Genomic DNA, 19,188 nt, shown 5'->3' with positions numbered 1-19,188 from the left:
CATAAACAACTGAGTCAGAAGTGACAACCAGGACTACAAGGACTACAGACAAGATCGCCGTATTTCTATTAAATGCAGCGGTACTCTAGCACTTGCACCACATGACAAAGAACTGCAGCGATATGGGTGAAGGGATTACAAGTAATACAGAGTCTAAACTCCTTCTGGAGTTAACCTTATAGAAAACATAATTTATGCTTACCAGATAAATTCCTTTCTTTCCTGGCAGGAAGAGTCCACAATTTCATTCCTTACTGTTGGGAAATACAACACCTGGCTACCAGGAGGAGGCAAAGACACCCCAGCCAAAGGCTTAAATATCCCTCCTACTTCCCCTATCCCCCAGTCATTCTGCCGAGGGAACAAGGAAAAGTAGGAGAAACATCAGGGTATAAAGGTGCCAGAAGAAATAATATAAAAAGGGAGCCATCCATCAAAAAATAAATTGCGAGCAGGGTCGTGGACTCTCCCTGCCAGGAAGGAAAAGAATTTATCTGGTAAGCATAAATTATCTTTTCCTTCCATAAGGCAGGGAGAGTCCACAACTTCATTCCTTACTGTTGGGAAAACTATACCCAAGCTCTAGAGGACACTGAAGGAATAACGGGAGAGAACAAAAAAAGAGGCAAACCCCATTCTGAGAACACCACAGCCTGCAAAACTTTCTCACAAAAGCTGCTTCAGCCAAAGCAAACACATCAAACTTGTAAAATTTAGAAAAGTGTGTAAGGAGGACCAGGTAGCCGCCTTACAAGTCTGATCCATAGAGACTTCATTCTTAAAAGCCCAGGAGGAAGCCACTGCTCTAGTGGAATGAGCCATAATCCTCTCAGGAGGCTGTCGCCCTGCTGTCTCATAAGCTAAGCGGATGACACTCCTCAACCAGAAAGATAGGGAAGTCATAGTAGCCTTCTGCCCATTACAATTCCCTGTATAAATGACAAACAAAGAGGAAGATTGTCTGAATTCCTTAGTAGCCTGAAGATAGAACTTCAAGGCACAAACCACATCCAGATTGTGAATCAAGCGTTCCTTCGCTGAAGAAGGATTAGGACACAAGGAAGGAACAACAATTTTTTTTAATAATGTTACGGTTCGACACCCCCTTAGGGAGGAACCCCAATTTAGTATGTAAAAAACGCCTTTTAAGCATGGAAAACAAGATAAGGGGATTCACATTGTAAAGCAGAAATCTCAGAAGCTCTGCCCGCAAAGGCAATAGCCAGCAAAAAAAGAACCTTCCAAGATAACAATTTAATGTCAACAGTATGCATAGGCTCAAACGGAGCCTGCTGTAAAACACTAAGAACAAGATTTAGGCTCCAAGGCAGAGCCCCAGATCTAAACAAAGGTCTGATAGAGCTTTAACAATGGACTGCACATCCGGAAGCTCAGCCAATCTCTTGTGCAGTAACACCGATAGGGCCAATATCTGTCCCTTCAGGGAACTAGCAGATAGACCCTTCTCAAGTCCATCCTGAAGAAAAAATAAAATTCTGGCAACCTTAACCTTATACCAGAAAAAGCCTCGCTCTTCACACCATTACAAGTTCTCCACACCTTATGGTAGATATGACGAGTAACTGGCTTACGAGCTTAACCCAGAGTGTCGATAACACTCTTAGAGAACCCTCTCTTGGCTAAGACTAAGCGTTCAATCTCCATGCAGTCCGCCTCAGAGAATTTAGATTTTGATGAACCAAGGGACCCTGTATCAGCAGATCTCTGCGACAAGGTAACCTCCACTGAGAAGATGAGGACATCCCCACCAGATCCGCAAACCACGTCCTTCACGGCCATGATGGAGCAATCAGAATCACTGATGCTCGCTCCTGCTTGATGCGAGCCACCCCACGAGGAAGAAGCGGTAATGAAGGAAAAAGATACATGAGTCTGGACCTCCATGGTACTGATAGGGCATCTATCAATTCTGCCTGAGGACCCCTCGACCCATACCTGGGTAGCTTGGTATTGAGGCGGGATGCCATGAGATCTATTTCTGGTGTCCCCCACTCATTGCATATCTCTACAAACACCTCGGGTGGAGAGACCATTCCCCTGGGTGAAACAAACTTATCTTTCCCCCCTGATGGTTGATGTAGGCAACCAAGGTTATATTGTCTGATTGAAATCTGATAAACTGGGACAAACCAAGAAGGGGCCAAGCCTTCAAGGCATTGAAGATTGCCTGGCATTCCAAAATATTGATCAGAAAAGTGGACTCCTGAGTCCACAGACCTTGTGCCTTCATGGCACCCCAAACGGCTCCCCAGCCGGAAAGGCTTGCATCCATAGTCACAATCTCACAGGACGGTCTCGAGAAGCATGTGCCTTGGGACAGATGATCTGGACAGAGCCACCAAGAGAGCGAGTCTCTCGACAGGTTGTCCAACACGATCTGTTGAAACAGATCTGAATGGTTTCCGCTCCATTGTCTCAGCATGCATAGTTGTAAGGGTCTGAGATGAAATCTGGCAAAAGGAATGATGTCTATACAGGACACCATGAGTCTGATCACCTCCATACACTGAGCCACTGAGGGTCTCCGTATTGTCTCTATCTTGAAAGAGGGAACACTTAGAAACTAGTTTAGGCACTTTAGGTACAGAATTGGACGAAAAGTTCCCTCCTTCTTTGGAACCATGAAAAGGTTTGAATAAAACCCCAAACCTCTTTCTGCTGTAGGAACCAGGACAATTACTGCTAGAGAGGAGAGATCCAGTACACAGCCAAAGAAGGCAGCCCTCTTTTCTGGTCTTGTAGACAGACTGGAGAGTAGGAATCTGCTCCTGGGCGGATGCAACTTGAATCCTATCCGGTATCCATGAGATACAACCTCCAGGACTAAAGGATCCTGAACATCCTGGAACCAATCGTCTGAAAAAAGAGACAGTCTGCCCCCTACACGATCCGATCCCGGATATGGGGCCGCCCCTTCATGCCGATTTGTTTTTGGCAAGCTTCTTAGTCTGTTTGGACTTATTCCAGGACTGAGCCGGCTTCCAAGTACTTTCGGGCTGCCCGGACTTGGATGAGGATTGCGGTCGTTGAGATTTGTCAGAATGAAAGGAACGAAAATTAGACAATTGACGTCTCTTAGGCCTATTTTTCTTATCCTGCGGTAGGAAGGCCCCTTTCCCTCTGGTAACCGTAGAAATAATGGAGTCCGGCCCTGGACCGAATAAAACCTTCCCCTTGAAAGGAAGAGAAAGGAGTCTGGATTTAGAAGTCATATCCATAGACCAAGAATTCAACTAGAGAGCCTGGCGGGCTAGGACCTTTGCATTTATGCGAATAAACTGCATATTCACGTCACAGATGAAGGAGTTAGCAATTCTCAGAGCCTTAATTCTCTCCTGAATATCCTCGAGGGGAGTCTTCACCTCAATGAGCTCCGACAGAGTGTCGCACCAGTAGGTAACTGCTCCAGCAACAGCGGTTACAGCTGCCGCCGGTTGAAATAAAAACCTAGTATGTTGAAACATCTTCCTCAGAAAGGTTTCCATTTTCTTATCCATAGGCTCTCTAAAAGAGGAACTATACACCAGAGGGATAGTAGTACGCTTTACCAGCGTAATGCATAGAACAGGACTTCCCCTGCTATGAAAAAGGTGCCAAGCTATTATGAGCTGCGCAACACACAAAAAACGAAAGTGAAACCTGTTTGTTCCAAGCCAAAAGCACACCGTCTACGAGTCCAAAAAACTCTCACATAAAAGCAGTTATAAATAACCCCTTGCTGTTCAAATAATCTCCCTGAAGGAGATATTAAGCCTTGATCCTATCCAGGCATAAAGGAGCCACACCGTGACCCTGTATAGCAATGTATATAGAAAACAATCTTACTTCCAGGATCCATGCTGTGAACAGGGACAGCCTCTCAAGTGTGACAGTCATTTAGTGACCCCTCTGATATGGACTTGAGTGTGTAACAGCAAGCAGTGAAATGCAATTCCAGTCCTTTCCTTGAAGGGAACATACCCATTACAGGACTATCCAAATCTTCTGACACTTTTCTGCCACCTCCTATAGTGACGAAAGGCAAAGAATGACTGGGGGATAGGGGAAGTGGGAGGGATATTTAAGCCTCCTCCTGGTGGCCAGGTGTTGTATTTCCCAACAGTAAGGAAATTAAGTTATGAACTCTCCCTGCCTTATGGAAGGAAAACACTTCCAGAATTTATAGATCAGAATCCTTTGAAATATAAATACAGAGCTTCCTATGTGTCTTCTTAACTCAAAAGCTATAATTTTTCTGAGGTTTCTCTATCTCTAGGAAGCATAAGAAACTTGTGACAGATTACCTAACATATCAGGCACAAAACTATTTTATATTTCTTACAGGTTTTTATCCCTTCACAAGCATTGCAGCTCTAGGCAGCTGTGCCAAAGTTAGATACAGTCTTACATTTTTTTAAGTGATTCCACAAAAGAAGACACTAATAATTAGTAAAATATTGTTAAAATGTGCTTTATTGTAAAATAGATTCAAATGTAAACTATTGAAAACATATAAAGATACACATACAGATGTAATAATCTTACATCAAAATTGTTAAGTGTTCCGAAATGTTTGGAACAGTCCTAGCTTTAGGATTGTGTTTTAGGTTTGTGTTTTCTGAAAAATAAACAGCATCCCTACTTAAAAACTTATATTTTTGGGATATAATATAAATACCCAACACTAGACAGTAAACAAGTATGGTGCTCCTACAAGGACATTAATCGTTTTCAAAATAATTTATCCAAGAAAGCTATATCATTTATTTGATAATTTTGTTAAGGCTTCTTCTCTTCAGACATAAAGAGGTCAATCACAAAGTTTTTTTATGTATTTTTCTACAAAATTCACCATTAAAGTCTGAGAACTTTGGTAGATAAATCATTTGATACATATTTCATAATTCACTTACTTTAATAATCACGCTCTTTAAAAAAAACAAAAAACTAGTTCACATCAATATGCAAAATTTGGAAAACTCTAGGCTGTGCAGATAGATTACGCACATTATTAATTAAATATAAATGCAGAGTGATGCTGTAATTCTGTATAACTTACCAAGTTCAACATCTTGGTCATCAGTGAGAACAAGTATAATGTTGGGACGAATATTCCGACGGTCCCTTTGGAATCTTCCTTTAAGGCGTTGCTTGGACAAGAGGGGAAGATTTGCTTCTATTAAAGGGGCGATGATCACCGCTAATAGTGCAAGGACAATAATTTGCTGCTGCCCCATTTTGTTTAGTAGGCTCCTATAATTATCTTAGGTCTTTACCAGGAGGCTTCTGAGTGGAGGTCTATGGAACTGTAAATAAACAAAAAACAGTACATAAACGTTTAAGTTTCTCTAAGTCACCAAAACTGGTCATTAAGAAACGTCATTAGTAGACTTCAGATCAGGCTGATTCTTAACTTGAAAATAACTGTCAATTCTAAAGTTATATTTTTTGGAAAATAAATAATTTTTACATTAATTTTAAGTATACAACTGTATAAAATCCCCTATTAGCCTATAGCCAAGTGGATAACACAAAACTTTTTTTTTTTTTTTTTAAATAAATTTGTCTTGCACGGTTATATGACATATTGTTTCAAAATATGCTGGCCTATAATGCACTTTGTACAAACCAATGTTTTATCACGGATAATGAAGTATAGCATATATCCACGTAGTCTTTCTTTCCTAGTTTGTAAACGTTTGTCAAATATCTATAAAATCTCAGGTACAAACACCGTATATTTTCGTATATCTCACTATATGCATGGAATAGGATCATAACATTGTATACTACAAATATACCTGAACAAAAATAACAATTTTCTTAGACCTTCAACTGTTGCAAAAATGATTTTGGCTGTAAAGTAGTGGACTATCACACACTTTCAGAACAAGTTACATTTTGTACATCCTTTTTAAAGTGTACTATTCTTGTCCCTTTGCTAATAAAAGCAATATATAATTTAAAGTGATTGTAAACTTTAATAAATTAAAGCCCAGTATCAAAAAATAATCTTAAAAATGGGGGCACTTTAATTCATTAAACTTTACAACGCTTATTTTTTTTAAATAATACTTAAATTACTTACCTTTGCGTTATGGAAAACACAGCACTGATCATTTGACAACATCTCCTGCTTTCTTTAGCAAATGGATGACAAAACTGGCTTTCTAGAATCGTTCATGCCTCACGAGCTGGACGCTAAAGGGGGCCGGAATCTTCATCTATATGCTAAAGGAAGTTGGAGATGCGGGCGGAGGATCAGCGTTATGTTCACCATAATGCAATGGTAAGTATTTTAAAAAAATAAGCGTCTTTGTAAACTTAAATGAATTAAGGTGCCCCTGTTTTTAAAATTATTTTTTGATACTGGGCTTTTATTCAGTAAAGTTTACAATCACTTTAAGGGTATGAAAGAGCAAGATTGAATACTCCATCAAACAGTTCTAAATGTTTATAATATAATAAATAATATTCAGCCTTTGTATAAGTTAAAAGGGCATTCAATTCAGGTTGTTTTCGTTTGTATTAGTTTCCTTTGTTTGGTTCCAGCTAACACTGCTTGTTTTAATGTTGGTGGAGTTGCCTCTCTCAATCAACAAAACTGATGGACATATCCTTTGTATCCAATTCTTCCCTATAGACAGAATGCTCATTGACTGACAAACATATATTTCCTGTAAGTTTCAATATCAGTTTAAAAAGCTTCTGCTTAACACATTCTATAAAACATATTTTTATGTTTTGAAGCATGATAAACTTTTTTTTTTAAGTTTAATGTCCAGGAAATGGAGAGATAGGCAAGGAAGCATGTTATAGGGACATTAAACACTAAATAAATGCTAGATGGAATGATGCATTCAAAGAAAAGATTAGTCTAAGAACATGTAGATGTATTTTTGAAAGTTTCATTAGCTGCTTAAATATTGACAAAACAAGTGTAAAGTTTTAGTGTCCATAGTTGCCAACATTTAAAAAAAAAAATTCCAGGGACACTTTGCAGCAGAGCAAGCAAGCGGGTTACTGGAGTATTTACGATCTACTGTTCAACTGCTCCGCCCACTCAGTTCTGCAATCAAAACACACCCATTTGAAAGTAATAGTATAATTTAGACTTATCCATAGTTTATTATACAGATTACAGCACCAAGCTCTTACACCTACCCAGTCTCTGGAACACATTCTGGGCATATGGTTATTTTTACAACACAGCATCATAATCATAATATGTGAACCCATTCAATAATAATAACAATATTCCATTAGGAATGAATTATATTTATATAATACACTATATCTATTTATCATCTATCTGTATCTATGTATGTGTGTGTATATATATATATATATATATATATATATATATATATATATATATATATATATATATATATATATATATGCAAACAACAAATGTTGTGCAAAAGAGATTTTCAGGTACATTTCCAGGGACAAAAAAAATCTGTTGGTAACTATGAGTGTCTATAAAACAGTGGGAGCTGCCATGTTGTAACTTAGGTTACCTTCTCTGCTGTGGCCAATTAGGGACGGTTGTAAAAAGGTCACTAGAGTGTGCAGCCATTGTGGTATAGAACAGTGTTCTGCGCTTCCATTTCTAGCAGTAACTGAAAAGCTCACAATTTCAGAATGGATTATAGGAAAAGGGGACACAATAAATAAATAATGAAAGTATATTGCAGATATATACAATTTATCATTTTATATTACATCTGAAAGTGTTTAATGTACCTTTAACCCCTTAACGACCACAACATACCATATACGTCGCCAGTCGTTAAGAAGGGTTTTCATGTTTATAATAGTGTAGGTCCCAACGCAAACAGCGGTACCAAGCTACTACACCCTCCCCTCCTCTCTTCTGGTCACAGGAAATAGTGCGGTCTCACGGCTGATGGTGAGACCACACTATTAATTATACAAACCCCATAGAAAGACCAGCGACGTACAAGTCACTGGCCCTTAAAGGGATATGGAAACCATTTTTTTTTCTTTCATGATTCAGGTAGAGAATGCAATGTTAAGCAACTTTCTAATTTACTCATATTATCAATTTTTCTTTGTTTTCTTGGTATCTTTATTAGAAAAAGCAGGAATGTAAGATTAGGAGTTGGACATTTTTGGTTCAGAACCCTGGGTAGCACTTGCTGATTGGTGACTACATTTAGGGGTTAAAGGGACAGGAAACACCTTATAATTACAAGACATTACTTTGCTATAGAAAAAAAAAATCAGCCATGTCTAAATGAATAAATTAATGCCTTTTTTACTGCAATTGTTTTTCAGTAACCAAACTCCATCAATCATTTTCCTTATTTGGAGGAGCCAATCAGGGCTTTAGTCTGCAGACAACAAGGCTAGTCATGGTCATAAAGTTAGTATGAAATGCATTGTGTTCTTCTCTGTTAAAACCAATAACAGATATGTGGGTTAGCCTTAAGAGGTCAGCAGGGTGTATTTTAAATACTGGGAATTAGAAAATCAACACATTTCAGAGCTAAATTGCATAAAAAAAGGGGCAAAAATAAATAATGACCTAAAATTGAAAAGTTGTTTCATTACACATAATTTATATACAAATCTCAAAGTGTTTACTGCCCTTTTAAGGAGTCTGTTTCCAGGGAATAATTTGATAGATAGTTAAATGGAAAAAAGTATACCACTTTCAGAGTTCACTCACTGCTCTTAAAGGGACATTATACTGAAGCATTTATTTCTCCTTTAATATGTTTTCAATTATTGATTTTACCTGTTGGTGTGTATTAAATTGTTAACAAATAGTTGTCTTTGCCTATTAAAACCACCAGCTATGAACATTTTATAGGGGCAGTACACTGTAAAATTGTCCCCCCCCCCCCTTAATGTATTTCCAATGACTTCTTATACCAGCAGCAAAATATAAAAAATACAATAAATAGCTTCTTTAGGTTTACTTTTGTATTTGAAATAGCTGGTTTTGTTTTATTTGTAAACTATTTAATTCACCCCAGCAGGTAAAATGGATCACTGTCCCTTTAATACTGCAAAATTGGCTACAGAAAAAGTATGTAAGCTAAATGCAGCAACAGAAATCAGCCTTCTCAGTGGGGGTAGAAGAGAGAGCCCAACCCATTTGAAATGAAGCACATTTTAAATATAAGGTTTTTTATTAATGCAAAAGGAGTAATAAGAGGTCAAATATCCTTACGTCATTTATAGACATTTATAGATCTAGATAGACTGAGGAAGAAAATGATTCCTCCCCAATTCTCACTACTTATTTATAAAGTAGTTTGGCTTCTAATAGAGATCTTGCATGGATAAGAAATCCTAAACCAGGGGTAGCGAACTTGCTGCACAGAAAATCATTTTTGTTGGCAGTTGGCACGCAGCATTCAGTGTTGCCCTTGGTTACCGTCATACTGCCCGACGTTAAGGCCATAAATCCTACAAAACCATTTTAGAAGATTTTCTTCTATTTAGAGACACAATGAAAAAAATATTGTGCCAAGAGAGTAACAAATGCTGAAAATCAGCATGAGTGGAATCGTTCAGCAAGTGACATTATTAAAGGGACACTGAACCCAAATTTTATCTTTCATGCTTCAGGTAGAGCATGCATATTTAAGCAACTTTCTATTTACTATAATTATATAATTTTTTCTTCATTCTCTTGTTATCTTTATTTGAAAAGCAAGAATGTAAGTTTAGAAGCTGGCCAATTTTTGGTTCACAACCTGGGTTATCCTTGCTGATTGGTGGATAAGTGCTGTCCAGCGTACTGAACCATAAATTGTCTGGCTCCTTAGCTTAGATGCCTTCTTTTTCAAATAAAGATAGCAAGATAACAAAGAAAAATTGATAATAGGAGTAAATTAGAAAGTTGCTTAAAATTGCATGCTCTATCTGAATCACGAAAGAAAATTTTTGGGCTTAGTATCCCTTTAACTCAAATATTCTGAAGCTTATAAAACAAAGGGGCAAATTACAAGTGGTGTGCTAATGCGTTAACTGTGCTCAAAGTTAAATTTAACAAATTCAAGTTGAAAGTAAAGAGCTAGTGTGAGAGCGAAAGTCTAATACACGCTAACTTCAAGACTTCAGATATTGCGGCTGCATTAACTTCTTCTCTTATAGACTTCAATGGAGCGCACTGTTCATAAAAAAGCAAATCGCTTGTGTTCTAACCTGACAATGCATTAGACCAACTGCTCTAAAGTCGAAGATAGTTATGAACATTTTACATTACAATGTTCTTTACATAGAAAAAAATCTTCTTTATATATATATATAAACATATTTTTAAAAATACAAATAATTTTCCTCTAAGTGAAGAACATTGGAATGTAAAATATTTTCAGTAAACACAGTAAAACACATTATTACACATTAAAATTATATTAAAAATATTTTTTCAAGTATGAAGGTATTTGACTGGAAAGATCAAAATTGTGTATGTATATATATATATATATATATATATATATATATATATATATATATATATATATATATATATATACACACATACACACACACACACACAGTATACACACATGTATATATGTGTTTGTGTGTATATTTGTATGTATATACATATTTACACATATAAACACATAACAACACTTGTATATAAATAGACATATATAAATATATATATACACACACACACACACATATTTAGACATATATATATATATGTATATATATATATGTCTATGATTATGGCCAGGCTGGCCGAAACATGTTAGGCTGTGTTTTGCTGTACTGATTTTATCCAGAGGCTCTGCTGCACAGGGTCTTTTAACTCTGATGATATTCTGCTGAAATAAAAGTTTTGGATTTTACCTTAACTTGGATGCCTGGAGTACCTTTCATTTCTGTTCAATATATATATATATATATATATATATCGAGAAATAGATACGGGAGAGAAGCAAATGCTTTAAAATTTATATATAAGCTAGTGAACAAGGGTAACCTCCAATCGGTCCTTGTTGGTATTATAAGTACATATGGTGCAGGCCCTTAAATAGTATTATAATGTGTAATATAACAGAAGAACTCATCCTGGAAAATAGCCAGGTTGAAAAAAGACAGGGAAACAGCACTCTTTTGAAAAAACAATATTTTTACTAGCACGATTTATATACATTAGTGGTAAAGGGGATGGCAATCGGGAGTCCTGCCTCCACCCTTGAACCGCAAGGATAGGCAAAGTACACTGTGTGTAAGGTACAAAATAGTTTGCAACAACAATATTTATCAAAAAAAACAAATATTTATAATGGGACCTTCCGAGTCCAATATACAAAACCTGACCGGTCAGGGGATGTGCGGAACAAGTTGCGCAATATGTAAATGCAGCACAATACAAAGCTGACTTAAGTAAAGCCTGTCACACTTCCTACACCCAGCTGCACACAGCACCTCTGTGAAGAGGTAATTGCTGGGCAGGTAAAACGTAGTAAGGGATCTAAGAAAGTGATGACAGCTTTATAACAAGCGGGATAAGCTAGTCAGATATACCTTGCAAACTGTACATAGAAGAATTTATATTCAGAGGGGAAGTGTATTCCTGGGATCAACTACACCCTGCTGCAGCCGACGCCTCACTCAGGAGGTATAGCGGTCGGGCAGGTAGAAAAATGGGATCTAAGTGATCTTAATGGAAACACGCCCTCAGGATATGTACATAAGTAGATAGACCAGACATTTAAATCTTCATGTATGGATGACATGTATTGCAGACAAGGTATAATTAAGTACATTCAAGAAAACAGCGTTATTGCATGCCATGCAGAAAAGCAATTAGGTGTGTTAGTATTCAGCATATGTCTGTCCATTTTAAGTTCCTAGAAAAAGCTGAACTTACAGCTTCACTATCTGTATCCAATTTGGAAGAGAGTCAGGATACTAGTAGCAATACACCAGTCAACATCTATGGTGCTTTTAAAAGCTATAAAAAACAACTTGTTAAACAAGTAAAACTTAGGGCTGAGACATCAAGCCTTGAGAATTATATTAAAATGAACATCATCCCGAGGGGTTTACGTCTTCGATTGGACCCTGGGACTAATCTGAGGGAAGACGAGGGAGGTGAAGAGTTTATGGAAGGTTGGAATTCCAGCCTCTCAGACTGCTCCATCATTTTGATGAAAAAAATGGTCATTCGTAACAAAGAAAGACTAGAAAAGACCATCACTCAGGCAGAGGAATCACTTAAACTGGTTAACACTTTTTCAAGTAATACAAACTTTGCAAAACTAAATGAGGAGATAAAAGAACAAATATCAAGGTTACAAACTGATATTAAATTAAGAAAAGGTAGGAAATTCTCGCGAGACAATGATGATTATAAAAATAAAAAAGTTTATAATTATCTGCCACAAAGAAGTTCCTACGACTCGGGTACTGATGGGTCAGATATAGAATCTGAGCACCGAAGATCTACCCGTAGGAACTCACAGTCTTTTTTAGGAGAAGGAGGAGAGGGGGAAGAAAAAGGAGGAGGAAAAGCAGCAGGTACACACTTAGAAGAGAGGAGGTATCCCTCCAGACAACGACGGCAACGGAGTTACGACCAGAACCAAACGAACTACCCTCGGGGCAGATCGCGAGGGTTTCGGGGTCGAAGGGGATATTGAATAATTCAGAAGAGGGTCTTCAGATAATCAATCTATCCTCCTTCAAATTGAATCTCATACATATAGAGGTTTTAAAAAAAGGATTGACCTTTTGTCCTACTAATTCACTTAATAAGTTTAAGTTTATTAAAGACCTACACCTATTTGCACGTCGGGTTGTACTATCGCAAATTATGAAAGGAAAGAGTAGACACCTAGTGGAGGATGTTGCTCTAAATAGAGAAGATACATCTAGCATATTGAACCTTCAGAGTCTTTTGGCAGATAGTGAAGGCAGCCAATATGTCCCCTCACAGATGGAAGACTCCATCCAGTATGAGAGGTTTCACTCTAATTTTAAGGCAAAATCCAAATACATGCCACAGCTATCCATGGTACCAGCTGTGAACATTTTCGTCAGAGAAGTTGAAAAACAAATCCTAGGACTACCCTTCACTGGATTGGTCAATGACAATCTAACAAAATCTGAAAGAAAGGCACTTAACCAGCTAATGAATGCCAAGGGCTTTGTAATAAAACCCGCGGATAAGGGTGGGAATTTGGTTCTCTGGGACGAAAACATGTATACTTTGGAGGTTAAACGTCAACTCTTGGATAAAACATTCTACAAGAGTTTAACGTTTAACCCGATCCCTGCATTACAATTTGCACTTTTCAATATTTTGAAAGAAGCAAAAAGCAAGGATATTATAACCTCCACAGAATTTAAGTACCTTTATCCAGAACATCCGGTGATGCCTGTATTTTACTGCATCCCTAAGATCCACAAAAATGCCAACCATCCTCCAGGTAGACCGATTGTGGCTGGCATAGGCAGCCTTACTGAAAATCTGGGCAACTACGTGGACTCCTTTCTTAGACCCTACCTCATCACCCTTCCATCATACATCATGGATACCTCGGATTTCCTACGTAAGATTGACAGGTTGGTGCTCCCCGAAAATGCCATCCTTGTCACCCTAGACGTGGAGGGACTATATTCATCAATCCCACACGAAGTAGGACTTAGGGCATGTAAGCATTTCCTATCGACGAGAGGTATGAGTGCTGTACAACATACTGACTTCGCGATTGAACTGCTAAAATTCACACTTACAAATAACATATTTATGTTTGACAATAAGATATATTCCCAGCAACAGGGCACAGCTATGGGAGCAACATGTGCTCCCACTTATGCGTGTCTCCATCTAGGCATCTGGGAAATGGAAGAAGTGTACCAGAATCCCCTTTTCGACGAGAACATCCACATATGGCTACGATATGTGGATGATGTCTTCCTAGTCTGGGAAGGCTCAGAGCAGACCTTGAAAGAATTTGTGAATTCTCTAAATAAGAACAAGAGTAATATCTCACTTACCCTACAGTTTAGTAAGGAAGAAATATCCTTTTTGGATATAAATGTGAAGATTAAAGATGGCTGCCTGATGACAGAAAACTATCGCAAAAGCACGGCCACTAATAGCCTTCTTCACGCTTCTAGCCATCACCCAAGCCACCTAAAAAGGGGTATCCCTAAGGGCCAATTTCTCAGGCTACGCCGAAATTGTTCCACAAAAGGGAAGTACTATCAGCATGCGGCTGAAATGGAAAAAAGGTTTTTGAATAGAGGATATTCAAAGAGGATAGTGAAACAAGCCCTAACCGGTGCGGCCCATCTGAATAGGGATAGTCTTTTGGTACCCAAAGACAAGACTGGTGAATCATCAAAAATTAGATTGGTCACTGAGTATAATTGCCATTGGACCTCATTAAAACAGATTTTGGCACACAACTGGCACACTTTGACTAGTGATGAAGCAGTATCACGTGATGTTGGGGATTTTCCAAACATCACAGCCAAAAGGGCACCGAGTCTTAAAGACAAATTGGTGAGGAGCCAATATTTGTCGACTCCTAAACAACAAAATTGGTTGTCCAAACACAGATCCTATGGCAACCATCCCTGTGGGAAATGTGTTGCATGCAAGTATATGGTTAAGACCAAACAATTTGCAACACACACAGGAAAAACATATACTCTAAAACACTTTGTGAATTGCAACACGGAAGGGGTTGTTTACCTTCTTTCGTGTAGCTGCCCGCGTTATTACGTGGGAAAAACGAGAAGGGCCATAAAAGACCGGATAACAGAGCACCGGGACGATGTGAAATATAAGAACCAGAAAAGTAACGTTGCCAAACATTACGAACACATGCATGACAGTAATCCTGACTCTCTCTCCTTTATCGGGATAGATAGGGGCATAACCAACAATAGAGGGGGGGATAATGACAGAATTCTCCTCCAAAAGGAATGCAGGTGGATCTCAGTTTTGGGTACCCAGCTTCCTGCAGGCCTCAATGACAAATTGGATATGGCCTGTTTTCTGTGAATGAACACATTCTCTAGCGTCTTGTACTATAGTAGGCTAAATTCTGTTAATTTTTAATAAAAAGACGATTGCAACATCAATATATTTATTATTTTCTCCTTTATATTTCTCTAAATTTCAATGTAAAGTAAGATAGATCCTTTTTTATTACTTCATATTTGAATATAGACACATTTTGGTTTTTCCTTAATTGTTGATACTTTGCAAATACTTGCAATACTTTCACCCGTCAGTAGAGGCGCAAAACGACACTAGGTATAAATAGAGTGACAGGTGCACCTTGGATATCACGCCCTGACGAAGCCCGTTAAGCAACTTGGACGCACGGGTGAAACGCGCGTCGGCATAGGTCCAGCCGACCGGATCACGTGATGTGCGTGTGAAGATCATTAAGCAAAGAATCTGCAAACAAGCCCTGCGGTTTACTACCAGGCACTCTTAAAGCAAAGTCAGAATCAAAACTCGGCATATTTTGGCATACATGTCATGGACTCACAGCTACTCGGCACGGCCGACTTGTCATTTCAGCTATCAGGTCGTATGGTTCCATTACATTCCTTGCCGCTAACTGCATGAATCAGCTTTGGCTTATGTGCATGAATTTCGCACCTGGCAAACGCCACTCTGTCGAGAGGGGGCACAGCTTTTTCTAGGAACTTAAAATGGACAGACATATGCTGAATACTAACACACCTAATTGCTTTTCTGCATGGCATGCAATAACGCTGTTTTCTTGAATGTACTTAATTATACCTTGTCTGCAATACATGTCATCCATACATGAAGATTTAAATGTCTGGTCTATCTACTTATGTACATATCCTGAGGGCGTGTTTCCATTAAGATCACTTAGATCCCATTTTTCTACCTGCCCGACCGCTATACCTCCTGAGTGAGGCGTCGGCTGCAGCAGGGTGTAGTTGATCCCAGGAATACACTTCCCCTCTGAATATAAATTCTTCTATGTACAGTTTGCAAGGTATATCTGACTAGCTTATCCCGCTTGTTATAAAGCTGTCATCACTTTCTTAGATCCCTTACTACGTTTTACCTGCCCAGCAATTACCTCTTCACAGAGGTGCTGTGTGCAGCTGGGTGTAGGAAGTGTGACAGGCTTTACTTAAGTCAGCTTTGTATTGTGCTGCATTTACATATTGCGCAACTTGTTCCGCACATCCCCTGACCGGTCAGGTTTTGTATATTGGACTCGGAAGGTCCCATTATAAATATTTGTTTTTTTTGATAAATATTGTTGTTGCAAACTATTTTGTACCTTACACACAGTGTACTTTGCCTATCCTTGCGGTTCAAGGGTGGAGGCAGGACTCCCGATTGCCATCCCCTTTACCACTAATGTATATAAATCGTGCTAGTAAAAATATTGTTTTTTCAAAAGAGTGCTGTTTCCCTGTCTTTTTTCAACCTGGCTATTTTCCAGGATGAGTTCTTCTGTTATATTACACATTATAATATATATATATATATATATATATAAATAAATAAAAGTAAAACGCATACATACACTTAAACGGACACTGAACCCATATTTTTTTCTTTTGTGATTCAGATAGAGCATGCAATTTTAAGCAACTTTCTAATTTACTCCTATTATCACATTCTCTTGTATCTTTATTTGAAATGCAAGAATGTAAGTTTAGATGCCGGCCCATTTTTGGTGAACACACTGTGTTGTTCTTGCTGATTGGTGGATAAATTCACCCACCAATAAACAAGTGCTTTCTATGGTTCTGAACCAAAAAATAGCTTAGATGCCTTCTTTTTCAAATAAAGAAAGCAAGAGAACAAAGAAAAATTGACAATAGGAGTAAATTAGAAAATTGCTTAAATGTGCATTCTCTATCTGAATCATGATAGAAAAAATTTGGGTACAGTGTCTCTTTAATAGCCCTCTTCAGTCAAACATACAGCCATATACCGTATCCTTTTTAAACCTTATAAAAAATAATATTGATAATTTTTTTTTATCAGAAACTGTATATATGAGTGTAACACCTTATTATAATGTGTTTGTGATGTGTTTTGTGGAACATTTTTTTAACCCTTACATGCTGTCGGCATTTATCATTGCACAAGCATTTCTTGTGAAACACTTGTGCAATGCCTCCCCCTTCACATTCTAGCAGGGGGTGTCAATCACCCCGATCGGGCTGATTGCTGTCCACCGCGTCAGAGGTTGTGGACGAGTTAAGGAGCAGCGGATTAAGAAGGCCCGCACGGAAACAAATGCATAAGGTAGCCCCCATGTCATTAGGTGCGCTAATTCACTGAATATAAATTTTGTTCGCGTTTAAGCGCAACCATTTTTAGTGATAGTAAACAGATACAGTATGTGGTTTAAAAAAAAAAACCACACACATGATTTAAGGTACGACAGCTTAGAAATAAATACTATACAGAAGACCGCTGTCATTGTACAACGTATAACCAACATCAGATACACATCATGTCTCAGATCATTTCTATACAATCCCATAAATAAGCAAGAGAGCTGAACCAGAGGGTTTTTACTGAACAATAGGCTGTCATTTTAGGGTCACGGCCTAGAACGTCAGTTTGAAGTAGCACAAGGTGATCTTTATTTCATTGCTTAGCCTCAGGAAAGTAATGTGATTAAGGAGTTTAGGAAACATAATAAACTTCAAGAGGGAATATTGAGTGATTTATACATCTCCTGCCGGGTAGAAAATACCTCCTACCCCCAATCTCCTTTGCCATTTTTATAGCTTTTTGGTAGAATCTGAGCCGATATGAATTAATTGCTCCCTTTTTCTGCTCAAAATTAGTCATGTGCTGGGTTTTATTGTTCCAGACACATTTAAATCAGCTGAAAGCCATTAGCACCAATTGCCTAGGGTTAGCCATAGTTGCCAGTGATACACAGATGTGACTCATAAATATCTTCAAGGGCTTTTGTTTCCCATCACTACTGCTGAACATTTATAACTCCACATACTGTTAATCAGACCCAACCATTCTGCTGTCTCAATAAAAGGAGTATGATCTTTTTCATACAAATTATACATATATTGCCATATTAACAATATACATTTATCCCTTTAATCTTGCACTTAAATCCCCCATGCTAACAATTAGTGTAAAATGGTATTATTACACTAGCCATATGTTGGGATTTAATTCTTCCTACATTTTTATTTGAATTGGTCACATAGTTCAATAATGTTTCTGCCTGAGGTTGTGACTCTTGTATTTTATATTTCTCCCACAGTAAACTCCAGTAAACATCATCTCTTATTCATTCAACATTTATATGGTTCTGTCCCTAGGCAAGTTAAATGCAACACCATGATACTAGCACTGTGTCTGCAATATATTTACTGCTTACAACACGTGTGTCTTATTTATACATCATATCCTCAGATTGTAAGCTCTGTAGCTAGCAGGACCTACCTGTCTTACCTTTATTGTCCCCCCTTCACAGTGTTGGGTAATCTAATCTCATCATGGCCTATTATAAATAATAACAACAATACTACTACTACAAAGCTTGCTTGAAGAAACTCATTTGCAAATAGATATTGATTTTAAAGGCACACAGTGATGTCATACTATAAATAGAATGAAAACAAATGCTGACTTTATTGTTAAATACAAATAAAAAAAGCTGTGTATTGTACTTCTGCATTTTACTCATGAGATTTTTGTTCATAGTGCTAAGCATTATTTCTATATTTATTCTATAATACCTACACTCACCCATAAAAATGCAAGTAATAATAAGCTGTGGCTAGGATTATGGTGTCCAAGTGATGTAAATGTATCAATCCCTATTCTGTAAAATCGATCATGGAATGTTCGATATATGAATACCTGGAATATTTTTTTTATATCCAGCGCATTATATCCTTATTAGAATGCTCAATGCCCCATTAAGCACAAAGTAAAGTATTTGATTTTCTCTGATGCACTGTGAAGTCTGTATTTGGATGTTGCAGTCACGTGTATAGTAGATACCATATCATTTCTATTTCTCTAATTAACAGCACTTCTATAATAAAATGAAGAAACAGGTCATTTTATCCACTACATATTAAAACCAAGAGGATATGTCTATTTACAAATGTAATTGCTTTTGCAAGAGCTCATTCCAGATACAGACCTGTTTGAGATCAGTAATTCAGTAAATTATA

At 37.8% G+C, this 19,188-nt stretch overlaps 1 protein-coding gene across 8 annotated transcripts in view; it reads right to left on the bottom strand.

The window, feature by feature from the left end:
- The window catches only part of SULF2 (sulfatase 2), a 904,152-nt gene that overhangs the window by 211,898 nt on the left and 673,066 nt on the right, over positions 1-19,188 (bottom strand). For 7 of the 8 annotated variants that reach the window (XM_053690481.1, XM_053690402.1, XM_053690933.1 and 4 more), the window contains one exon: positions 5,060-5,306. In XM_053690481.1, the coding sequence (XP_053546456.1) occupies positions 5,060-5,237 (178 nt within the window). In that variant the 5' untranslated portion in view covers positions 5,238-5,306. Of the gene's footprint in view, positions 1-5,059; positions 5,307-6,088; positions 6,106-19,188 lie in introns of those variants that run through there. The other variant, XM_053690873.1, reaches the window with a different exon arrangement.

Source organism: Bombina bombina, chromosome 1 (assembly GCF_027579735.1).
Source record: "Bombina bombina isolate aBomBom1 chromosome 1, aBomBom1.pri, whole genome shotgun sequence".
NCBI classification, from domain to species: Eukaryota; Metazoa; Chordata; class Amphibia; order Anura; family Bombinatoridae; genus Bombina; species Bombina bombina.
The sequence above is the reverse complement of the archived record's forward strand: the minus strand, read 5'-3'. Positions and strand labels throughout refer to the sequence as shown.